The sequence below is a fragment of the Strix aluco genome, chromosome 3, assembly GCF_031877795.1.
Source record: "Strix aluco isolate bStrAlu1 chromosome 3, bStrAlu1.hap1, whole genome shotgun sequence".
NCBI classification, from domain to species: Eukaryota; Metazoa; Chordata; class Aves; order Strigiformes; family Strigidae; genus Strix; species Strix aluco.
In genome coordinates, this window is record NC_133933.1 from 108,734,504 (window position 1) to 108,761,425 (window position 26,922).

The following is a 26,922-nucleotide window of genomic DNA, read 5'->3' on the forward strand; positions in this document are numbered from 1 at the left end:
AGGTGAGACAAATTTTGAACGCAAAGTGGACACAATTCTTACCATGAACAGTTCTACTTCAAGAATAAAAAAATAGAAACACACTGCTGTTATATATGCAAGGCAATATCTATGAGTGTCATTGCTTAAAATGGATACTTTCTTCTTCATAAATTGGGAAAATGTCACGCTACTCACTACAAATCATTATATAGCCACATTAGGGTGACCTACATATGATTTTCCTCAAAAAACTCTGATCACTTATGGCAGCTCCTTCCAGAATTGTGGCAGGACTAGCATTTGCATGGTACTGAAGCAAGTTTATTGGGATAACTGAGCTGCCTTTTCAGTTTTCACTAAACACTTTTTTTGGTGGGACTACTGTTCAGCCAGATCAGTGTCCTGATTTGGTTTACTATTTGCTACATGAATGCTTAAGCGAGCCCAAGGAAAGCAAGAGAAACACACAGCAGTGAAAGAGCGATGGTCAGGACAATGCCTTTTGGCAGAAATCCATTGTGCAGTCAGTTTGACATTATCATGGGACCCAGTATAACAGAAATAATTTTGATGTCTGTCAGGAGTAATAGTCATCAAAATAACAGTCTTTTTTTTTTTTTTTTTTCCAAAAATATATTTGAACCATAGATCATTCATTCAAGTAACTCATAAATCTGCTCAAGTTCAATTGCTTGTTCAGTTCAGTTCAGTTGCCTGTTTAAGTTGTATGACTGTTCACTAAAGTTATGTAAAATTTATGTTCTTTGGTTTTTCTTTATCTACTAGATGACCTAAGTTGTACACAAAAAAGCATTCAGAATTTGATTTCTAGTTAAACTTCAGATGACTTGTGTTTCCTTATATAACAGCTCTCAACTACTTTTTTGCAAGTTATTCTGTACCAAAATGGGTTATCTGATTTTTTTTCTCAAACAAAATGTACATATTAACTTAAGCATTAATATGATTATCAGTAATCCATTTTCCCCTTGTTCACTCTAGTGCAACACATTGCTATAATAATACCATAGATTAAGTTTTTTTATTTCTCTATACTGCCTAAACTGAGTCTAGTTATTTTACAGATATGATAAAGCTCCTTACCATTATCATATCTGTAATATATAAGCACATTGCAACATTAACCTTATTTGGTTTATTCTTTCCCAGTCTTAACAGAAATAAGGTGTATTATTTGTAGGGCAGGACAGTGAAGGGAAATGAATGACGAAAGAGAGCTCTGTATATTTTCAGGGAAAGGCTAAACTGGATGGGTTAGTTTTACATGTAGTTTTATGTTTAATGCTACAAATGACTATAGCAAGAACAAAAATGAAGATATAAAGGAGCTGAAATCCAGGTGGAGTTTATGTTGTGTGGAACCAGCCTCAAATTTAAAAGTTATAATAGATTTTCCTGTGCCATTAAAACATCTTATAATGTTGTTCTCTTTCCTCTGTTAGCCATTTCTTGTGGACATCCTGGGGTACCTGCTAATGCAGTTCTTTCAGGGGACAAATTTACATATGGCTCCATAATTCACTATTCTTGCACAGCGGGTCGAATGCTCATAGGAAATTCTACTAGAGAGTGCCAAGAAGATAGCCACTGGAGTGGGACTCTCCCTCACTGTTCAGGTACTTGTAGAAACCATCATCTGAATGTCATCTTGTAATTGCAGGAACAAAGCCATTCTTAAGCAATTTTTAACTACAGACAGTAGTTAATATTTGTTTTCCAAGTATATTTTAATTTCACCAATAGCTGCTCAGCTGAATTATAACCACTTATTGAAATATTCTCATATATTGTCTCATTCTCTTTGACATTACTTCGTAACTTCACTCCTTTATAGTTGTATACTGCAGTATATACAAAACACTTTTAAACCTGGTAGAGCTCTGCTTAAAAAGGATGCATGTATTAAATTTTATTTTTATGAACACTCTTGTGTAAACAAAGGTTGTCACATAGGAAAATGTTAATTTAAAAACACCACAGCAAAGGTACTAGATGGTAAACTTCATACATTTTGTTCTTTCATTTCCAGAAATATTGTTTATTAATACCACAATGTGCAAATACCATAAACCTCTGCAATGTTCTTGGTGCTGCCAGGAAGTACAGGAACAGATTATTCTCCCCTAGACTAACTATACAAATTTAGAAGAAACCATTTTATGTTTTACATTACACAGTTTTGTTGAAGTGAAGGGCTCAGACAAGGATTGGCTATAAGGACATCCACAGTGTATTAGTCAGTTTTGTAAGGGAAACTATCTACACACTTTGGTATATAAGAAAACAAATGCCAGGTTTAATAAGAAAATTTCCTTATGAGAAACTTGTACCATAATTACACATTTGATGTAATTTAATAGGTGTAAGTTATTTAAATTCTGTACTTTGCAAAAGCTCTAAATAAGTGTTCATTGAAAATGGTCCATTCATAAGCTGATTCTGCAAGGATGCTGAGCAGAATCTGAAACACTGAGGAAAGGAAGTGAATTTAAATCACTAATGTTTCTTTTCTGTTCTCTGCTGCTCAAGGAGGAAAGAGTTTACTTAGAGTCCTCTCACACCGCTAGATCTCACTGCCATCATGGTCTCTATGCCTAGACCTGAAAGGAATCTCTGCAGGACAATCATATGGATAGTTTCCACACAGAACTGGCCTTTTCTTGCTTATCTTAAGCCGAGATTTATGTAACTTTCACCTTTTTATCCAGTATAAAATGCCAGATCTGAGATTGCACCAAGACTTTAAAATTTTTAAGGTCAGAGCCCTCTAGTGCTGTTACCCAACATTTCCCATCACAAAGGAAATTATCATGTTGATGGAAAGAAATTTTAATGTCTAATAATTGAGACTCCTCAGATATCAGTCATGAATATGATTGCATTTTTATAGACTCATAGATTTTTAAACAGTAAAGACCAATGTAGTCATCTCCTATAATGGAGAAACTATGTCTAGTGTAACTAAAACATTGTTACTGATGCAGAACTTAATTTTCTAAGTTTGAACATGATGTGACACCATCTTGAGAGCAAGGTGATTCCCTAGGAAAATGACAAATTTATTTCTCTTAAGTCAATTAAAAAAACAAACCAAAACTCCCAAACAGCCAAAAGAAACCTAAAAAGGTGTCTTATTCCTCTAAGATATTTAGAATTATACAATAACTACACTTTCCATGTTAGGTATTCAGGATATTACTCCACTAAAAAAACAATATTAATAACTTGTATTCATAATGTCAGTGAAAGAATGATTGTGCCCAGGACAACTGAGACAGCTAATTGGTTTTATACTTATGGGATATGAAAAACAGTCCCAATATAACACTTGAAACCTGTATTCTGTTTCTGCAAGGGGTTTATTTCTTTATTATATATATGTTTGAATGAATGATGCTATAAATATGATCTCAGGGTTTGTTGTCACCTGGGACATGCTGCAGTGATGGACACTTGTATCTTATAAGTTGGGATTGTTTAAGATGATTCACACTCATTTTTCAGTAATGGATATGTAGTCTTCTACACTGCTAAATAAAAAAGGGTCTAGACCTTCATAATAGTGTAAGTGCCTTTGTCTATATCCTTTGACTATAAACTTGCATGGCTCCAGTTTAAGCTTTCTCCAAGACAAAACTAGGTGTGTCCAAGAAAAAAAATCTGGTCATCCATCTGGATTAAATTCATCAACAAAGTCCCAAAGCGAAGCGAGACATCATCAGAATTTTAGAATCATAGATCCTTCTGCCCTGAACAATTCCTGCAGTCTTTGCATTCACAAGCCAAAGTATGTGCAACGTATCTGTTTCATGCTGTAAACATGCCACAGTGGTAGCCTGAATCACAGCCCTCATGTTATTTCACACAAATTAAGCAGACAAAAATGTCTGTGAAATAGTAATGTCTTGAAGTAAGGGGAAGCAGATGGCATCCAAGAGGCCACATCTGGATTGCTGAATAAACAGTGCCAGGGCATAGGTCATTGATGACCTACTTGATCACTGAGACCATTATACTCTTAGAATTGTCCCCAGAGTGGTTTTCACCCATCCCAACTAGCACTCCATCAAACAATGCGTAAATACTTCACAAGTTAGTGTGTGCTTGAGATCACTCTCAACAGCCACTTTGGATGTAGCGACCCTGTTTTGGAGAGTGAGTTTAACAGTATAGATATGGAAAGAATATAACAGCTGGCTTCAAGACACTCACACTGTTTACAAGCATATATTTAGACAAGGAAATCTAGATCCAAATGCTGTAGGGCAGATGACAAGGACAATATATTCTACAAGAATTTAGTACTAAGCAAAGTGGACACAACCAAAGCCCACAAGTTAGCCCTGAATTCAGGAACTGTGTCTTGATCTCCTTTTATGAGGAAGCATGATTGTATCCGAAGTGTCTGTCTCAAACTTTCTATACTGAAAACCTTATGCCACATACATACTTTCCGACATTAGAAAAATTTCATTTTTGAAATAAAAATCTGAGTTTTCTCAATGTTTTGCTATTGTTATTTCTTTGTTCAAGATTTTCTCCTTCAGCTGAGGGGTGTGCCTATGATGAAAAACCTATATACAAAGATACAGACTTCAACCTGTGGAATTATTTACACGTACTTTGAAAAAAAAACCCCAAACCATAGTTTTAATAGAAATTCAGTCTAGATGTGTAACTTAAAAGTGGAGAACTAAGGATAATGTTGCTATGAACCCCAATTTAGACACAGAGGAATTTATAAGAGATACAATTTTATGTCAACTTTATAATAAATTGTTGATACTGAGACCATATTTCCTTGACCATCTTAGATAGCATTTCCTGTAGCAGACACTTTATCTGATAAAGCAGCTGACTGGTTCATCAGACATATGAGGACATGTTTGAGAGATGTCTTTTGCAGCACCTTCTTTCTATTCTAAAATTGTAACTAATACTTGCATAGGAATTTAAAGGATAAGGAAAATTATGAGGAAAATTGACAGGCACAGAGGGCCAGGTACCATTTAGTCTTTTCTGTGGATATATGTATTTCAAATATATTTCTTAAGAAACTTGAATATGGTTCTCTTCACTCTTGCTGTTTTGTTATTAGAAGTTATTACTAACAGATAAATTGAACAATAAAGTACAATGTGTAGAAAACATTATTTACATCCAAAAGATAAGAAATTTGTTGAACAGACAAAAAAGCACAGAGGTGCTTCCTGTGTTCACAATTATCTTTTATCTTTTATTTATATCACTTTTATGTTTAAGTCTGTATAGGTCTGAGAGAAGAAGCAGGCTAAAAAGACATGTTATTTTCATCTTTGGCTTTGGTTTCATGCCCTCACTCTGGAAGAAACCCGATTAATTATAACAGAAACAATACAGATAGTACTACTGTTCGCAAGAGAGTATCTTCACTACCACTACATTTGCACATAACATCTCTGCCAATAATTCTGCTCTGTTATGTTTTACAGGAAATAATCCTGGCTTTTGTGATGATCCAGGAGTACCAGCTCATGGGTCTAGACTAGGGGATGAATTCAAAATAAAAAGTCTGCTACGTTTCTCATGTGAAATGGGTTATCAGCTGAGAGGATCTGCAGAACGAACATGCCTGCTTAATGGTTCCTGGTCAGGTATACAGCCTGTGTGTGAAGGTAGGTATTGATACCATTGGCATTTATGACACCATTCAATTACATTTACTAATGACATTTTATTCTTTAATTAAAAAGAAATTCTATGCCAGAAGTATGCTTTCATACTGCTTTGCAGAAATTTGATATAAAAGAGTTTGCAAGCAGTTCATGTTTTGCTCAAAAACGTAAATCCAAACTGATAAACTTTTTGAGTATCTACTTATAAGATTGTGAGAAAATTATTCTAGTTATACAGATATTGACCCTGAAAATAGAGAATAGATACCTGAGTTAAATGTGAAATTAAACAAATGCATCTCATTAAAGATATGAAAATGGAGTGATAAAGAAACCTGTCATCCATCTTCTAACTATGATATTTTCATGTTCTCTCTGTGTATTGTCTATGCATCAAGAGCTGAACAGATCATAAAATAATGTGGTATTCTTAACTAAGTATAAATTAATGTATATTTCTCCACATATGTTAGACTAATTTGTTATGAGATATACTATTTTTATACAAGCTCTTTCAGAAGAAATGCAACAGAGATGTATTTCTGGAAGTCACATATTAAAATAAGATAAAAAAATATAATAAAGGATTTTTACACTTTTTATGCACTGTCAGAACTGGAAAGCAGTAGTGGAAGACTTTAGATTCAGTTTTAAAATGACTTCTTGTTTTCCAAGAATGTTCGAAAAGTTACTTTATCTAATTCGCATAAATAGGAAGATGTGATAAATTGGATTAAGCAAATATAAGGAAATGCAATAAATAAATATTATAAGTAGTGTAAAGATTATTTTATAGTCACTTAATGTCAAATTATCATGTTGTGAAATGTTAAGCATCTGCAGACTTCTTGTCTTCATGTAAATTCCATAAATATATTTAGCCTTAATGAATGCATCCAAGCTTTCCTAATGCAGCCTAGTGTGGTACCTTGGCTAGTATCTCCACATGGTCTTTAATTTTTTTTATTAGTATTATCATAGCATCATTGGGTTGGAAGGGACCTTAAAGATCATCTAGTCCAAGCCCTGTGCCATGGGCAGGGACACCTTCCACTAGATCAGGTTGCTCCAAGCCCCAAGTCTGACCTTGAACGCTTCCAGGGATGGGGCATCCACAACTTCACTGAGCAACCTGTTCCAGTGTCTCACCACCTGTATACTAAATAATTTCTTCTTTATGTCCAATCTAAGTCTACCCACTTTGAGTTTAAAACCATTACCCCTTGTTCTGTCTCTACAGGCCTTGATAAAAAGTCTCTTTCCATCTTTCTTATAAGCCACCTTTAAGTATTGAAAGGCCACAATAAGGTCTCCCTGAAGCCTTTTCTTCTCCAGGCTGAACAACCCCACTCTCTCAGCCTTCCTTCATTTTTGTGGCCCTCCTCTGGACCCACTCGAACAGGTCCATGCCTTTCTTGTGCTGGGCACTCCAAGCTGAACACAATACTCCAGATGGGAATCTCATGAGAGTGAACTAAAGGGGGAGAATCACCTCCCTTGACCTGCTGGTCACGTTTCTTTTGATGCAGCCCAGGGTATGATTATGACTGGAATTCCTCCAGTTCTGTAAGGAGGAAGGAGCAGCAGAGACAAACTGCTGTGTAGTGACTGTAACTCCCCATCTTCTGTGCCCTTTGTACCACTCATGGGGCTGGTAGAGGAGCCTGAAGTGAAGGAATGAAGTTAACCCTGGGAAAGAGGGGAGGGAAGGTGTTGTTTTAATGTTTGTCTTTTTGTCCTTATCCAAATCTATATTAATTGGCAATTAATTAAAGGAACTGTCAGCAAGTTGAGTCTGTTTTGCCCACAATGGTAATTGGTAAGCAGTTCCCCTGTCTTTGTCTCAACCTATGAGCTTTGTCATCCTGCTGAGAAGGGGGCTGTGAGTGAGCAGCTGGGTGGGCATTTTGCTGTTAACCAAGGCTAATCCTCTGCAATATTCCAAGCCATTAAATTTAATCATATTTATATTTGATTAAATCATTGTATTAGACATTATATTTCACTTCTCAAGAGACCACACTTATTTGTGCTGTAGGAAGAGTAGAAAGAGTTGCCAGCTCTTGAAAGATGTGCAAGAGACATCTGAAGTATGTCCCCAGTCTCACAAACCACTTCATGCTCCATGGAAGACTGAAGGAAGCAGTTTGATTTAGATGTTCATTTCTTACTAATTCTTGATTAACTCTGTTAATCACTTAACCTCATGATAGTTTTACTTTATTCTTATGAAAAGGAGTAGTCTCTGTCCGAAAGTGGAATGTTCCCATACTTTTGCCAGTGTGTTGTCTGCTGGGATGGTCAAATAAAGATGCTTTAGAGGAAAGTTGTTAGAAAAATTCAAAACAAACAAACAAATTCTTGTCATGATTGGCTGGTGCATTGGGAAAAAAAAATAAACAAAACACTAAACCCTCCCAAAAAAACCAACATATAATCAAAGTAAACCACTGACAAATCTCAGATGTATGAAGCTGAAACATAATCATTGCCATAATGTATAGCTACAGATGCCAAAAATATATGGAGGCAAATACAGAATGTGATATGGAGGCCAATACAGAATGTATATTCTTTTCTTGATTCAAAAAAGAAATGGACAGGAAGATCGTCATTTACTATTTATGCATTTTTACAATTGAAAGAGAAGATACCAGAAGACAGGAAGAGAGTAGAAAAATGTGCCCAAAGGCAAAACAGAGGCACAGGTCTGTCAGAAATTCCTGAATGAGCTTTATTCTCTCTAGTGACTGTATTAGGTGGAGTGGAACAAGCCGTGTAAAGTATCTGAATCAGCAATTGGAGAACCAAAAAAACCCAAATGCAAGTAAAGTGATCATATTAACAGAGAAAAATGAGATATTAATTCAAGAATGTACATATTAAGCATTTTCTTAGTAAAACTTGCTATAGCTTTTTTTTTTTATTATTGACCTACTTTGTTGTTGTTGTTGTTTTACCCCCATTTAGTCATCTTTCATGGAACTATTGATTTTTTTAACCTTTTCTTCACAGCTGTATCTTGTGGAAACCCTGGCACCCCAGCCAATGGTATGATAATATACACTGATGGAATATTGTTCTCCAGCTCAGTCATTTATGCCTGCTGGGAAGGTTACAAAACTTCAGGGCTAACTACTAGACACTGTACTGCTAATGGGACATGGACTGGCACTGCTCCAGACTGCACAGGTCAGAAATAAACTTTCTTCTTCTAAGGCTTTAACCAGCCTTCCTACTGAAAATGATTATTTTGTTAGATAAAATAACATTTTTCCCCATTCATCTGTCTTGTAATACATGAATATTTTATGTATCTAAAGGTACATGCCCTTTTAATACATGCTAGATGTTTCCAGATAGATGGGAAAATGGATACATAGGTAACTTTTCTGTATTTGTTTACCTCATGAATGCCAACATTGAAAATATAACATTATTCCTAAGAACAGGCGTTCCTCTAGAGTTAGAGTTTCCTTTAGCTTTTTTCTTTTTTTCTTTTTTTTTTTTTTTCTTTTTTTTTTTTTTTTTTTGGCTTAGGTACAGAGGATGAAGTTCTGGTAGTTCTAAATCAGATTTTACCTAATTGGATACATTACTGTGCCATTTTTTATTGTGAGCCAGATAAGTCAGATCTGACTGAAAACCATTCTTCTAAGGACCAAGAAACAGGGAGCAGCGAGATTGGGCTACTCCATCAGGAAAAGCAAGCAGGGAGCAGAGGGGTGCTGCAAAGCAAGCAGGGCCAGTGGCCTCACTGACAAGGCCAGACCCACAGTACATCAGTACAGTGATAAAAAAAAAAAAAAAAGAGGAATTTCATAACTCTGCTGGAATTACATTGCACCATCAACATTAGGCATAATATGACAAAGATTCCAGTATGAAGGAAGGAAAAGTCCCGTCAAAACTACCACTAACATAACAGTCTGCAGTAGCAGTAGAGTATTGCAGCTTAAGCTAGTGTATTTAAGGAACATAATATTTGACCCATGATATTGCAATGCCTCATAAATATGACTTTTAGTTCAAAATTAGACATTATGCTTTTGATTTTGCGTAAAATATATTAATCAATTTTTTTCTTGTTTTGTACACTAAAAAAAAAGGACATTAGCTATTATATAGTTCAATGTTTAATTACATGTTCATTGGAAAAAAAAAAATCTCTTTTTTTCTTTTCCTCACTAGTGATCAGCTGTGGAGATCCAGGTGCATTAGCAAATGGCATTCAGTTCGGAAATGATTTTACCTTTAATAAGACAGTCAGCTATCAGTGCAATCCAGGATACTTGATGGAGCCTGCCAGTTCATCCACCATGCGTTGTATAAAAGACAGCACTTGGAACCAGAGTAAACCAATTTGCAAAGGTGTGCTTTTGAACTTAAATAATTTATAAATACTGTTTTGATGCTATATGTGAAAATCACTAATCAGTGTCTTTATGTATAAAAAATTGTCAAAATGGTCTCTGGGACAATTAACATCCAAATGCAGCTAAAACATTTAGATAAGTATCTGTGTAAAATTTGTATCTATTTTGCACATATGCTGTGGTATAATACCAGTCAGAATAGCAACATTAATGACTACAGTAGAATCAAATCACTCTGCAATGAAGATTATAAGAGTGCTCAATTTAAAATGCTAGGAATGAAGTACCCGTTTTCCTTTTTGGGCCCTTTTATCTTGGATTAGATGGCCAAAATTCTGTAAAGGGATCCTGCAAACCAAAGTTTCTATAAAAGATTCCCTTGTTGCAGTAGCGTAGTCATCATAAATAGACAAAAAAAATTATTCACAAATAGCTAATTACAAATAATAACATAAAGGTCATAGTGGGGATGAGGCTGAAAGGCAAATAAGGCAGCCTGGTGAAAATTGTTAGCACTACCACAGGAGCTCAGGGACTAAATTTAATAGCCTAGGGCATCTTTTGCTTATAAAAGGCCTAGACTGCCAACTCATCTAGCACTCCTTTAAAGTGATGTCTAAGTCTAGCCTAGTAATTAAATTTTGGCAGATGTATTCAACTGACTTCATCTTCTGTTGTAAAAATCACTGACTGAGTGATTTTACAGTTGCGCTCTTTGCTGAAAGAACTGATGTGTAAATGTAAACTTGGTCATTCCAGGTTTCATAATTTTGGGCACTCTTTCTGAAGCTGGAAAACGTCAGAATATTTTTAAAGAGTCTTAGCCACTAATTACCAATAAAGTCAATGTCCATTGTGTGCTGAAAGCCTTAGAAAATGAACAGGTGAATGAACAAAGTCATATTAAATAGTGCTGGAAAACTAGTTTAAAATAAAATGCAAATATTTAGAATCATAGAATCATAGAAACATATTTATTGAAATAAATCATATTTATTGAAAACTTTTGCCTAGCTCAGTAGCCCGTTTCCAACAATGATCAGTAATGAATGTACAGGGAGGAGAGTCAGAACTAGGTAAGCTATATACTCTTCTGGCTTCCAGCAACCTAGAGCTGAGGGACTTCCTGAACCTAGAGGTGGTATTTTTGTATTTAAGTTGGTTTTCTGTCTATTACAGTTGCTTTGTCAACACAGGAATGCCTTGTACTGCACAGCATTAAATATTTTTTTGTTTCAAAAGTATGAGTAGATATTATGTTGCATTCTCTTAAACCTTATAAAGTCCTGAAATTACAACTTTTCTTTTTGTGACACAGCTATTACCTGTGGCCCCCCTCCACCAGTACTCTATGGGAAAGTGGAAGGATCTGATTATCGCTGGGGTGCCAGTGTGAGTTACAGCTGTGCAGAAGGCTATCAGCTATCTAACACAGCTATTCTCTCCTGTGAGGGTCAAGGAATTTGGCGGGGAGACATCCCACAATGTTTGCGTAAGTTTTCAGGGTACAGTTGTGTTGGGCTTCACCAAAGCTACAGTCAGTTGTGTTGTGCTCCAGTCAGTTTCTCACAGTTTAAAAAGGACTCAGCTAGATCCATCAGTATATGGACAACTGCAGGATTCTCTCTCCCTCCTCCAAAAAGTATACCTTGTTATGAAATTGAGGGATTGTGCCCATTTAAGGTCATGGTCTTCTTCCTTTCCCCAAAAGTCACTTTCATCTCTTATTTCCTAATTGGACCCATCACCATATGCCTTACTGATAATCTTTGTGAATGTTCTCAATTTGACTTGTGGTGAGCATGAATAAAATTTTCCCTTGCACTTTTCCTTTTTTCTTCCCTATTTCCATTTCCATTAACAGATGAAAACAAGAATCCTTACCTTTAAGCTCATAGCCTTGCTTTCCTTTTTAAATTATTTTTTCTTTCCTGAAGATGAGTACATACCCTCATATCTTGTTTGTATTTGGTTTTCAGCTTCTAAATCTGTCAACTCATCTCTTTGTGCTTGAAATCTTGTCAGGACTCTGACAAACATTTTTCCTTTTACTTAATCAGGGCAAAAATTTCCAGCCTACTCATCTGAGGGTGACTGATGTGAAAACTGGATACGTTTTGAAGCATTACAATATAGCATCTACTTTCAGATTACTTTGTCATTCAAATCTAATCAGCATTTAAGTGTCTCAATTAAAAGGTCTATTTTTCCAGGTTAAGTTTTATGCTTATAGTAACTATAACAGTGACAATTAATTTTAAATTGCCATCAAGAATTAATCTGAGCTACAATCCTACACAGATAAATGAACATAGCATTTGCACTCATATTCAGTATGCCTGACTTGCACATAAAACAATGTAGAATACTTCAGTTGAAGTGTGTGCAGTTTTTAATAACCTTTTTTTTCTTTCCTTTTTTATGTATTAGCTGTGTTTTGTGGTGATCCTGGTACTCCAGCAGAAGGACGTCTCAGTGGAAAAAGTTTCACCTACAGATCTGAAGTTAGCTTTCAGTGCAGACCTCCTTTTATTCTGATAGGCTCTTCAAGAAGATTCTGTCAAGCAGATGGTACTTGGAGTGGAATTCAGCCAACATGCATTGGTAACAACTCCCACTGCTTATGCTGTTTCTACTGAGAATATTCTTGATAAACTATTACGCTATCATAAATCTAGCAATTATCTTTCCAGATATAGAAAATGTCTGCGTAACATAAAAAGAACTAGTTAAATAAGGTTATATTTTGAGTATAAAAATTTTAGGATAAACACAATCACATATGAAGTAATTTGTAAATTTACATGATTGCTTGTCTGCTGGAAATGTAGAATGTTAATAAGTGGAAGCGCATACATTTGTTCCATCTATTTTTAGGCTCTTAGATACACAGAAGACTTTGACAGATTAAAGATTTGATTCTGTCATTGGAGAGTTATAGGCATTTTTCAGAAACAATCATAAATCAAAAAGGTTCTTGGATTTTGTGATAGTGGCTTGTACAGCTCAAAAGCATGAAGCATGTTGGGTCTGATCTTTTGAAATACCGATAAACTGACAAGTACTATCAGTTTCTCACTGACTGATGTGTAACTGACAGGCTTTTGGCATATTACATAATCAGACTAACAGAAAAATGCTGGACACCTGTAATTCCCACTGACATCAGAATCAATCATCTTTGATGTTTCTAAACAAACACATTCAGATATAGACTGTAGCCCATTTGTATATTTTGCTGTGGCTGAAATATTGGCTATGTGGAAGAGCTGGGGTGGGTACTCTGGAAAAAGGGGGTAAGCATGATTATTGAAAGAAACCTGTATTTGCAAATTAAGACATTAACACTCAGTACAATTCTTTGATATGAATTCAAAACTCCTTCTGTCCTTGGTTTTTATAAACTGGGCAATCCATCTTATATCTATATATTGTAACAGAGGCAACAATGTTTACAAAACCTAAATCTCAGGTCTATTGTGAAGAATCAAAATGTCATAATGACATTTCTATTTATGTTTTATAGAGCATAATATAGAAGCACATGGAAAATACTACATCAAAGACATAAGCATTTCTTTTACATCATTGTTTTTGTGTAATTGTAAAAGGAAAATATTAGACCATCTAAAATATTTACGGATACTATTGTTAAGCAATTTGAAAAATAAGGTCAGTGAACAATACCTAGATCTATGCCTAGAAGTGCCATATGATGGCAAATGATAGCAAGCTTTTCTATTTCTGGATATTGATAATTTCCTTAAAATACTTTGAGAATTCTTCCTTTTTTCCCTACTGTTTCTTCAGATGAGACATCTCTTAAAAAGCCAGTTCAGCTTCATCTGTCTATTATTAGCAATGGCATTCCAGCTGATGATAATCTGTAAAAAGTTCTTGAGCTGTTCAAACAGCTCAAGGTCCAGAATATGTTTCGGTTTTGTTCTCGCACATTAAGCCAACATACACCTAACTTTTGAAGCCTTTGGTAAATATCAGTCCAGTTGAATTGTTATGCTCTACTGATGGTCAACATTGGAAATGGAAGTTGACCAAGACTGAAATGTTATATCACATTATTGTACATGATAACTTCAGTTTCCCTCTACAGAAAAATAAAAATGGTTACAGATGAAATATAGTCCCAAGCTGTGTTCTTCATAACACAGTGTCAGCACAAAAGCAGACTTACTTGCCAAGAAGAGGTACATAGTACAGAAAGATCCATTAGATCAACTCCTGTGCTGCCTACCTAGTGGGTGTGACTGGGCAACCTCAAAGCAAACACAACATCAGAATGTGAAGTGGACATTGCTGAATTGAAAATAGTTTCAGGCTGCTTTAAATTCTATTCATGAAACTGATCATCAGATAATCAGTTATACTCTCTTGGCATGCCTTTTTTTGCAGGGAGACTGTCTTTTCATTCTCCAGCAACAAAGCTATAGTCCATTTGAAACTCTTGTTTTCTTGGTGACATAGAAAATAATTCTATCAAAAAATTAAGTATTTTACTTGCTATAAGAAATCAGGCTGGTTTTGGGTTTGGTTTTTAGTTTTTTTTTAAGAAATGTAACTTAATCATTAATCTGTTAATTGGGAAAGAAGAGAAGGAAAAGATTTCCCTGTATGTTCCATCTGCATTGTAAATAGTGGGATATACTAGGTATTCAAAAAGGCTTAAAAGGATAAGCTTAGCATAACTTAATGCAATCCTAATGCTAAAGTCTACACTGCCAAAGATGCCTGCAAAAAAATACTCTTAAATAATGGCAATGTACTGAAAAAAAGTATTATGATCTCTCTTGGAAATACAAATGTAATATATATAAATACACACATGTAATATATATATAAATACACACCTTCTATTAAAAATTCAATTCTTGTCGTCATTAGACATTGATGAAATGACTTAATCTTTCCAAACAGTTTTAGAGTATTCTTTCTATACCATAATAATATCTGTTGTGTTTCACATTTACATTAGATCCAGCTCACAATACATGTACAGACCCTGGTACTCCACATTTTGGAATACAAAACAGTTCCAGAGGTTATGAGGTAATTCTTTCTTTTATTTATTAGCTTTCTAAAATTAAGATGCATTTAATAATTACAAATATATTAAATTATCTGTAGACTTAAGTGTCTGATGTAAAGCGGAGGAAATTTGCACTCCTTTTTAATAAAAACTCGTGCTTCATTCCAACCGTTCTTTTTTAAAATACAGCTTAAAGAAAGAACTTCTAACCTTGTAATATGTCATGTGTTCAATCCTTTAGGAGACTTCAGTAGGGAGGACTATTTATAAATTGATTACCTAATGTGATATGACATGATATAATTACTTTTCTTTATGATCATAATTCTTTCATACATTGATGAATAGTCAGTAAATACCTAAGAAGCAAAGACCTGTCTGATCCAAAGGCCATGTAGTCCTTGACAAAAAAGTCAGCAAATGGCTTTACTGAATTAACAATTCATGTTACTTTTTATTCAGTCAGAGATGATAAAATTATTCTATGTGTTGGATCCGGGTTCTCTGTGATGAATGTCTTTTTTATAATTTCCAAATTCCTCACAGGTTATTAGTTTACTAAGTGACAGTCAGGAAAGTGACTGAGGAAATAAAAGTAGATGCAACAATGACCAATCCACAGTCATTATATAGATTGATTGACCTCATGTGGATAGATTCTTCAGGTGTAAATATTTGTAATTGGAATCTAAAATATGTTCTGTTTGAGTTACCTGCTCATTTCTGAACTTAGGGCAGTGTGACACATGGTATTATAATCAAGTCGGTAGAACTGTTTTTCAAAAAATCCCTTCTGTAAGTTCCTCTGGTTATTGGTACCCTCCCTCTCCAGCAATTGTGCTGTCTGTCATTGCTGTTGCTGTCAGCTCTTCACCTTCTGCTCCTACCTGGCTTACAGATGCCAAGGCATTTCTCCCCTAGCCACATCTTGTGGCCTCACCCCTAAGGTGAGGTAACACCTCTAGTAACAGGTAGTCTCTTCCAGTAACAAGTGCAGTTGCCTTTCTGTATGTTGTCTCATCTAGACCTTGTAACTGTCCCATCATCACTTCAAAACCAACTCTAATCTTTACATCTAATTTGATCAGGGGTTTGTTGGTTTTTCTGTATTCTGTTTGGGGTTTGTTTTTTTTTTTCTCTCCTCCTTTTACCTGCCTCATAAGTTGTCTTTAATACCGAATTGTACTGGCCAATTCACTGTTCTAATGTCTGTTGAACATGAAAGCTAATTTTCTCTTCTCATTCACCTCTAGAGGCAATAATAGGTTTTCATGTGTTCTGTATTTAGTCTTCTCACATATGTACTTTCATTCTCAGATCACTATCTGGTACAACAAGATGTAGACTTCTCTCCAATTATTAGTGAAGTAGATGGGGGGGGGGGGGGGGCGCATATGTGATTAGTGGGGCTTCCTGTTTGTATGACTTAGACAAGCTTCTGTAAACCAGCTTTTAAGTCTTTCCTCATTACAGAAAGGTGTAATGACAGGCAGCAGACCTTTGAAGGGTTTTCCCCTATCTACCAGCATCCTGTCTTGCCCCATTCATTTTGTGCATTTTGTGATTCACTGCATTGTGACTCTTAAATGCCTCCAAAGTTTTTCATCCAAATGTTATACGAAGAGCGCACTGCTTTTATTTTTACTTTTACCTGTAAAATGAGAAACACATACAACTCTAACTACCTTGAACCTAGACATTATTTTTTTGCTTTGTCTTTTGGATCAGTGAGGAAAGATTTGCAGCTCATCATTACTTACTGATACCAGAATTGGCAATTTCACAAGAAACAAGATTACTTAGTCAAGACCAGCCACACTGTTGTAGTCTCTACTACAGACGTGCTGTGTGTCCTTGGCAAGATAGAGAAGTGAATATGTTTAAAAATAGTTATAGAGAGATAAGTCTACAAAGCCATATCAGCAATTTGACCTTTAAAAATACCAGTGAATTTCCCAAGCCACTTTGGGAAGAATTGGTGTTGCGTTTGCTGAACATCAATCAGGATAACCTGTTTTTATGTAACTGAGTATATAGTTAACAGGTATCCACTTTTGAAGATAACTGCCCATTTTTAATGTCTACTGAAGTCCTTCTATGATATTTGCAGTGTAGAGCCGTCTACATTTACATACCTGCAAGCTATTTTATTAATATGCATTGACCACTCATTTGCAACTTACATTTGTCCATGTGATATGTTACTTTATTAATGTCATATAATTTCAAGTAATATAATTTTTTGTGGGTTTTTTTAATTTAATCTGATCATATTTATTGCCAAGATGTTTTATCCAAAATGAAAGCAATGCTCAGCCCTTCATCCTTAAATATCTTGGCCTGGAGTTATATTCTGATTACTTTTGTCAATACCATAAATAAATCCATTTTACTAGAATTTTCCACACAATCTTTGTCTCATATGTTAGGAAAATTCTTCATCACATGCAGTTTTCATCACATGCAAATTCTTCATCACATGTAGTTTTTTCATGCATTTCTACTCTCAGTGGAAGTCCAAAGAGAGTTTTCTCAGTTACTTTACCTTTTCTTCTGAGGAAGGTCATATCACAGTTGACCATAAGAAAGCTTTCCATAACATCACTCTGCTAGTTGAACACTTCAGGTAAGACTTAGATAGTTTATAGTAACAAATGCGGTGCAAGGAATTGTGGCCTGGAGTTTTCTCTAGTGAAGTTATCTGTAGATGGAACAATTCTTAATAGTTTTTTCTTTTTTCGCTTAAAAAACATTTTTAGTCAAGTCACATGATGAGAAACCTCTGAAACAGACTTCATGGTCAAGTTCTACTGAAATATATGCAGTGAGGTACAGGAAAGAGAGACATCCCAGTCATTTAATTTGCTTCTGTCAGACTGACAAACTGATAAGCTGAAATGTATGACTGTTGTTCTTTTCCATGTGCACAGCCTTGTCAATGTTTTTCCACTTATGGCTTTTAAATAAGGTTACAAAATACCAATTGCTCAAACTTTTCAGCACATTAAAAAAAAAAAAAAGTTTAACTCTAGAAACTGTAAAAAGAGGACTTTTTTTTTTTTTTTTTTTTAATATCTCTCTAATAGCTTATCAGTGTCTTGATATCTGACTACACATGATAGATACCTCTTTTATCTAATATTCTGTTTTGATCCTTAGGTTGGGAGCACAGTCTTTTTCAGATGCAGAAAAGGTTATCATATTCAGGGGTCTACAACCCGTTCTTGCCTTGCTAACTTAACTTGGAGTGGCATACAGTCTGAATGCATTCGTAAGTCTGGTTACTTATCTAATGAGTTAGAATATTGTGCAATTTTAAGAGTTACAAAGTGATGCATATGGAGATTCATAATAAATTATATGCTACCAAAAAGCAAACTTTATTTAAAAAAGTATTTTCAAATGTTTTTTGTTTCCTATTCTAAGACCAAAGATGTATTTGGGATATTAATTTGAAGTAAGATTTTTCTGATTTTTTTTAATGAAGTTCACAATAATTCTATCAGTTTTACTCAAAAGTCTGTCCTCATTAACCCACTGCATTAACTGCTTTAAATTAAACTAGATTTTCTCCATGTGTTGAATTAATAGAGAACAGAAAGTGGCCTGAAATATGCATGGGGCTACTTTGTTGGCTAGTGTTTGTGAATCATAAACTAGAACTCAGCAAAATTCAGCTTTTCTGGGCTATGCATGGTTATGCAAATGATTAATGTATTTATAACTCTGTATGGGTTTGAAGACATCAAATAACTATTGTATTAAAATACACTGAACTAAGCTAATAGTGATTCATTAGAATGACCTTAGATTCTTATCCTATTTCAAGCCTTTGAGTTGTTATATATCAACACCATGGAGCACAGAGAAAGAAGCACAATGTGCAACCATATCTGTTATAATCAATGTACTATGACAAAGTCTTCCTATGGAACCTTTATTTCAATTGAAATTTTTAATGGATTTATTTAGCACAATAAGCACTCTGTAATTTTCAAAACATTGAGTGGAAGTGATGCTTGAAGATGTGACAGTACAATAATTCACGGGACCAATCACTGCACCATGTACAGTGGCATGTGCTTCCCTTCATTTTAACTCTTTTTTGTTTCCTATCACGATTTAATTTTGGTGTATTATTTAAAAATATGTGATAGTATCATTTCCATCTTCCCACAATAATAAACCTATACATCAGAGCTTTAATTTTACAGGTAATAGCTACTTGACATTTCTAAAATGTGTACAAAGTTTACATAATGAAAGGAAGTAAGTTGCCATGCATTTATTTCAAATTGCATACTCTAATCCTATAGAAACTGTTTACCACCACTTTTTCTAACTCTAAAAAACCCTTTGCAGCTCATGCTTGCAGGCAGCCAGAGACACCGGCACATGTAGATGTGAAAGCAATAGATCTTCCTACTTTAGGGTATACTTTGGTGTATACCTGTCAGCCAGGATTTTTTCTTGCTGGTGGATCAGAGCATCGGACATGTAAACCAGATATGAAATGGACAGGAAAATCACCTATTTGTAAAAGTAAGTCATTACTCAAGTGATATGTTGGGCCCTACTTGGTTGGATTTCATTTTCCCTGAAATTTTTATTTTATAGAGTAGGATTAATTTTTTCCACTTGGTATTTAAAGACACATATGACACAACAGCTTTTGCTTTATGAAAGAAACAGTAATGAAATAAAAGTGAGCATAGCGTCTAGAACTCATGGAGGAAAACATGGGCATATATGTGTGTAAATGCACAGGCATGCATACATAAGTTTACCCCTAACAACAGCAAACAAAACTTAGAAAATATATTTCTTTTAACTGTATTTATCTTTATGTCACAGTTTTAAAGAGTATTTCAATCTATTCAGTGATTAATGTATGATTCTCTATTAGGAACAAAAAAGTTATTTCATAGCTTGGCTTTTAGATTCATTCAGGTATGCTTTTTGTCTAAGAAAATGTTCTAAAATAAAAATGAACAATCAAATAAAAAAACAAATACATCTTTGCACCAGATTCCACTTTTATTTATATCAATGTAAATTTCATATAGTTTTGGTAGATAAGTCTAAGTATATATTTATAAGGGCTAGATTTGTTCTTCACATGCGAATAAACATGGCTATGAGTTCCCAATTCAGAAAAATAAAACAAAATTATATTTAGAATATGAATAGAGGAAACATAGTCAGATGCCATGGGAAAGATGTTTGCAACATAATCTTTAATTCTAATATGTCAAAGAACACTAAATAGATTTGATGTTTGAACAATATTAGATTTTTCATTAATGTATGGGTAGACTTCTTTGTTTCAACATTGTCAAGACATGTCATCTACATAAAAATGTATCTTCTTATTCTAGTTCCCTAAAGGGTGATTCTTCATTGGTACTATATAATTAATATATTTGAGATAAACAATCTTGTATGCTTTTTGTTAATTTTTTTAAATTAAAAATTAGTTACAGAAAAGATTTCTATAAGCAAGAATTTTATTTTTTTTTTTTTTTTTGGCCCCACACTTAACATTTGACCAGTCTAATCAGTGAGTTTCTGCTCCTAAAGAAAAAAAATGTGCAAGACCAAATCTTCCTATGGGACATTAGCCTTTTTAAAGTGGCTAATGATACGAGGCCAGAACTTGATCTGGGCTCAATGGACATAACTCTGCTGAGTGTACCAGAAATATAGCAAATGATACTGGTCATGATCCTTTCCCATGATATCTGATCCTGCCATCTTAATCCAGCTATCTAGCTTTTGCTGGTTTGTGTCATAAATGTATCAATCTTCATTAATTCAATTTTTACTATATTTAATATACTATTATTCATAATTAGATATAGTATTTGTCCCCTCTATAAGGCTCTCTTTTATAGCACTGGGACTGATATAAAAATTTTAGGCCTAAATGTATGAAATACTTGACTAGCCGGACAACTTTTCACAGTAAAAATGTTGTTTACCTAATTATTTTCTGATAGTTTTGTGTAAGTGTATAGGTTTGAACATGTAAAGCGTTCAAGGACAGTTATTTCTGTTTTAAATATGGCTCTACTGGATAAGCGATGATTGCATCCATGAGGCATTGTTTTAACATTCTATTTAAAAAAAAAATGTTCATGAAAATGATAATTTGTCTTTTTACTTGTAGGTAAAGGAGTGAGAGAAGTTAATGAAACAATAACTAAAACTCCAGGTTTGTATACAAGAAGAGTTTTAGATCTAAATAAATTAAATTGATTTACACCCTAGATTGCTATGCATAATAAAACTATTTCCAATATTTAATTTAAGTATTTATTACTCATTTCAGAGGAATATAAATGTTGAGGTCTTTCATAAAAACAGGTGCCATGTAAAACCTAATCTGTGAAATTACCAAGCAACATTTTTTAACTTCTACAGTACCAATTTTCTGAATTGCACAAAAAAGTCAAGGCTAAAAAGATAAAGCATATATACACAAACCCCATATTTGATGTAGTTTTATATCAGAGAGATTGCTATAATGGAGAGCCTTATAATGAGAGTAGACTATAATTGCAGAGAGTGGGTTAGGTGAAAGTTCTGTCCTTGACGTTGCAAGTGTAAGAAACGACCAAAAAAATAAAACCACCCACAAAAAAACAAAAACCAGTTTTGGAAATTTTGATGGCCTTCATATCATGAAAATTCTTAAGGTATTCTAAGGTAGGGTTTCCTAAACTGTGTGGACCACCAACAGAAGGCAAACATTACTGCTGCTTTTCTATGCCTCCTCATGAACATGTGTGCAGTTAATCTTTTCTTCCTGCCAGTGACAAAATAGACAAATACATCTGAGAAATCACTAATGTAGATCTTTTACGTTCATGTTCAGAAAATGAGAGGCCTATTTTTTTTTTTACTGACTTATTTAACAATGAGAGAGTTTTCACCAAATAAATGAGCTTGCAATTCTGAATTTTAGCAAGCTGCAGGGAAAATAAGATTAATGGTTCACACTCATGGCAGTTCACAGAAGGACTCTGTAGAGTAGGTGGGATAAAAAGGTGTTTCTGCTAATAATTAACCTTCCCGTTGAGTTTATTAGTGAGTGTCAGGTGAAACCATAAATGAGTTCTTCTCAAATGCATTACTTTTACAGAATCACAATAAAGCAGGATATAATGTGCATTCATTATAATTAGTATACAGTCTTCATTTATTGCAGGATTCAGCTCACCGAACACCTAAGGTATGCATTAGTCTGCTACCACACAGGTTTTGAATTATCAATACCAAATTAAAATATAGACCAAGTCTCCAAAGATATTCACTATGCAGACAATCAGTATCAATTCACACCACATCATGTCACTTAGAACTAGTTTTTATAAGTACTATTTGAAAGACATTTTTAAAAAAAATGAAATGTTATGATTGAAAATGCCAATAAGAGTAAGCAGAGAACTGAAACTGTAAAAAATGACAGTAATTAGCAAGGAAAAGTTTTAAGTTGTTTTTAAAAACCAAGTCTGCACTATTATTGTCTCTTTTAGATTGTGAATTCTATTTAGTATAGAACACTATGTATTTTGGAGCATTTTCTTTACCTTGTTATCTTGGCTTTTGGTAGAATTCCATTTGTTGCTATCTGTATTTTAAATAGAATTAAACTAATACTGCTAGACTAGAGGTTTTGTAACAGAATAGATTCATGTTCTGATTTCCCACCTTTGGATATCTGAATACAAATTATGTTCACTATTGTTCATTGAAGTGCTATTTTTTTGTCAGAGTTAATGTTTTCGTAAGCAATAGTAACTATCATTTTTACAATACTGTAAATTGTAATTGAGTATAAATTGTAACTAAAGAATCCTCACAATACCCATGTGAAGTCTAAGAACTACAATACTCCACTTGGTTCCTATGGTTCTCACTGCTTTGTATAGTCTTTGCAAAAATAGTTGGGAAGCTATTTTAATGAGCAGCCATAGATTTCCCCATTTGTCATGTTCTGAGGAGAATCCACAGCTGGTGCAGTATTACTATAATAATACTCAGTTTGTTTTTCTCATTCTGCATTTGCCCACAGTGGGTGGGAAACGCAGGGACATTGTAAGGTCTTGGCATAATTGGGTCAGAGGCACTCTGATTCCTCAGCAGCATCCATGACACTGCAGCACTTGCATTTTAACCTTTTACAAAAACATGACTGGGGAAGCAGAAATGTATTTTCTTCCCCTACTGATTCTGTTCATCTGCAGCAAGTGCTAATTTTGTAAATACCGAGTCAATGGTGCTATTTTGCAAAGACTAACAGATATTATTGACAATTAGAGTGGTTAGAGATATTAGATACTGAAGACGTTGAATGTGGCAAAAGAAATATGGTGTCTGCTCCTTTATAAAAGTCTTACATACTACCTGTCAGGTTCATACCAGTAATACTAGATGTTCACCTTCATGAGAATAACTTCAGACACACAGTTTTCATTAAAAACAAAGGCAAATGAAAATAATTTTAATATATTTTTAAATTTCAGGTTTCAAATTTAGTGTATGCCACTACTATAGTAAAGCAATGAGAAATATAAAGGAAAAAGAGTCTGAAAGACCCTTTACAGAATTCATATATTTGCAGAAAACATTTGCTTGTGGCTTTTGCACAATTTGAAGGCAAAAGGCACTGAAGAAGTTATTTTCCTTCCTCTTTTTGAAATGCGTACTAGGAAGCGTAATAATATTATTAAGAGACAGCGGTTAATCAGTCATCAGATTTTCAGATACACTGCCTGTCAGTGTTTTGTTGGAAATATGAGGTATTATTGAGCTGGGTTTCTTTTTGATTAATTTTTACAGTCAGTGATTAGGTGGAGGGGGAAATATCCAGGGAATTTATTCAGAATGAATACACAGGATACCTACACTGATAAATTTCCTTTAACGCAGACAGCTGCCTTTACATGTGCTCAGAGTTTAATAAAATGTAAAATATCCAATAATTTATTTCAAGAGTTTAGTTAGAAGAGTATGAAACACTTCTAATATCAGTCTTTAGCTATTTAGCAAGTATCATTTGTAGTGATCATGGATAGTAAGAGTGAATTTTAATAACTGCTAGGGTTGTCATTTTGTCAAGATCTCATGTGATTGGTTAAACAGTTTTTTTTATGAAGTTTTATTTTGAACCTTAAAACTTTACTTTTCAAATTGTAATGCTAGAAAAAGTTTAGAACTAAGTGGAAAAATGTCTATTTTCACTTGCCAGAAGCTGCCAGCGGACACCAGGTGCTACCTAGCCAGGCAGAGGGTTGGTCTCTCTTGGCCAACTTAGCTGTTTCTTTAACTTAACCATCATGTTTGAAGGATGTCCTCTCCAAATTTTATAACAGCAAAGTGTATGGGAGAAATATAGCAATGTGTAGGGCAGAAATGAATGTTCAAGACATGTAACACCCTGTAAATGTATCTGACATAACATCTTCTCCTAAGAATTTTTTTCTCTTCTCTGTTTCTTTTTTAATTAATGTTAATATTGCAGATACTGTTGAATGAGAGACTTTTTCTACTCTGTTGGTGATTTAGCCAAATATTTAAAATACAACATTTAATGACCTGTAATTAATTTATTTTTTCTGTATAAAGGAAAAATACCAGTAACTTCAAATAAATTACCCAAATACATAAACTTCTGCCTATAATTCATGCTTCATTTTATAGGTTCTTTACTTCAGATTATTCAAACTTCACTTTCTAAGCATCAGAACATTATTTTAAGAAGTACCCTGCTCTGGCAACTTCACTGTTCACAAGTGCAGTAATATTGTATGGAGGAAAGATGTAGAGTCTAAAAATGACTGAAAAAACCACTTGTACTAAACTGTATCTGGAATTCAGTTAATTCAGTTGAATAATTAGTTGATACTCAGTTGAAAATCACACACAGTGCTGCTTTAATAGATTCATGAAACAAAAAAGATAGCCTGAGACAGTATCTCTTTCCAGGAATCCCTGACTTCAGAATGTTACTCTCCTTTTTTTTCATCATATCTTAAACGTACAGCACTTTAGGAGAAAACACCATTATTTTCCATAGTCTTGAGGATATTTACTGAAGCACACAAGCTATGAAGTGTGAGGTTATTTAAGAACATATATTGTAATGAACAGGTGTAGTATATTATAAGCAATTGTGTGGAAAGGTCGTAATATATAGTGTCTTTACTGTTGTAAAATTTTTCTATAATACCTTGTTAGAACAGTGGATCAATGCTGTAACAGAAAACATGAACATAAGTATGGATTGAAAGATTGCTACTTTGTTGTAGTTTACTCCTTTCTTTCTTTTTTGCCCACTTTTATTTAGTTCCCTCAGATGTGTTTTTTATAAATTCACTGTGGAAAGGGTTTTATGAATATTTAGGAAAAAGACAGCCTGCTACTCTTACTGTTGATTGGTTCAATACTACAAGCAGCAAAGTGAATGCCACATTCATTGAGGCATCCAACATACAACTCAAATTATCAGGTAGGTTCAGAATTTGGTGTTAAAAAAGCTGTTCTTTTAATTTTTTTCATCTGTTCAGTTTTATTATATTTTCTGCCAAACACAAAATGAAACAAAAACTTTATGTTTTCACTAAAAATCTTTTTCTGCTTATTTTGCAAAAGGAAAGGTCCTAATGTAATGGTCTGCACAGATTTTAGTCAATTTATATGCTGTCACCCATCTATTTTTCCCCTTACATTTCAAATCAATATTGAGGTGGGTTTTTTTCATCTTGGACTGTTGGATATTACTGATGTGTTGAACTCAAAGGTAATATTGAAGCGGAAGATGAAGTGTATATAGGCATTTTAAGAACTGTATCATTGAAAAGCTCCATTATTCAATAGTGATTAATATCTGCCCTAAAAGAATATGGTCTAGATAATGGCATAACATAAAATAGGCACAGATAGTTAAATAACTTAGTAAATTATGCATACCTTTTAATCAACATCGTGCATTCCTTTCTGCAAATGTGACTGTGAAGTTCTGATTCAGCCTCTGATCACAGCTGTATTTGAAAAGAGCATTATCAGCTATCAGTACCTTTTAAGGTTGAGTTCAGAGACAATTTCAGTAGTTGGCTGCCAAATAGCAAATTTTCTTCCACTGCACTGTTGATATTTACTATAGCAATATATTGTTGTGATGTGAGCAACATCCAATTTTTTACAGTTCAAGGAAATTCCAGGCAAGGAATTCTATCTGTATTCAAAAGTATTGAAATACTGTGTGAAAGGACAAATATTCTTGCCCATTTATGTATAACAGTACAAAACAATCTTTGCATCCTGTTATCAAATATGATGTGGGTAAAAGATCAGTAAAATAAGATCCTTCTATTACAACACTTTGAATCTTATTTTTTCCAGGTTATAAAATTCTGTTATTACAGAATGTTTTTTACAAAATATTTTAGTTCTAAAGCAATATACTTCGTTTTAAAAGGATATTTGAACAAACTGATTGAAAAATTGTTTAAAAAGCATGTGTTACCTCCTTTATGTTAATAGGTGTTTACAAGAAAGAAGAAGCCCATTTGCTCTTGAAAGTTTTTCAGATTAAAGGACCTAGTGATATTTTTGTGAGCAAGTTTGAAAATGACAACTGGGCACTAGATGGTTATGTAAGTAACCAGACTGCTATGGGTAAAGCTTGCCGAATTTAAAGTTTGAAGCAATTTGTGATTTCCTATATAACTCCATCCAACTTTTTGTATTACAACTATGGAATACAGTACTCTAGATGTCAGTATAGAAATCACATTATTTTTCTTTTAAAAAATATGTATGCAAACTTCTATCTGACACT

General features: G+C 34.1%; 1 protein-coding gene across 1 annotated transcript in view; it reads left to right on the forward strand.

Annotated features, from left to right (window-relative positions):
• Positions 1 to 26,922, forward strand: part of CSMD1 (CUB and Sushi multiple domains 1) — a 1,278,503-nt gene that overhangs the window by 1,237,477 nt on the left and 14,104 nt on the right. The window contains exons 56-67 of the mRNA XM_074819927.1: positions 1,446 to 1,619; positions 5,475 to 5,657; positions 8,673 to 8,849; positions 9,849 to 10,028; positions 11,352 to 11,525; positions 12,464 to 12,637; positions 15,024 to 15,097; positions 18,237 to 18,348; positions 19,440 to 19,619; positions 21,247 to 21,291; positions 25,429 to 25,590; positions 26,625 to 26,737. Of these exons, the coding sequence (XP_074676028.1) occupies positions 1,446 to 1,619; positions 5,475 to 5,657; positions 8,673 to 8,849; positions 9,849 to 10,028; positions 11,352 to 11,525; positions 12,464 to 12,637; positions 15,024 to 15,097; positions 18,237 to 18,348; positions 19,440 to 19,619; positions 21,247 to 21,291; positions 25,429 to 25,590; positions 26,625 to 26,737 (1,748 nt within the window). The remainder of the gene's footprint in view (positions 1 to 1,445; positions 1,620 to 5,474; positions 5,658 to 8,672; positions 8,850 to 9,848; positions 10,029 to 11,351; positions 11,526 to 12,463; positions 12,638 to 15,023; positions 15,098 to 18,236; positions 18,349 to 19,439; positions 19,620 to 21,246; positions 21,292 to 25,428; positions 25,591 to 26,624; positions 26,738 to 26,922) is intronic.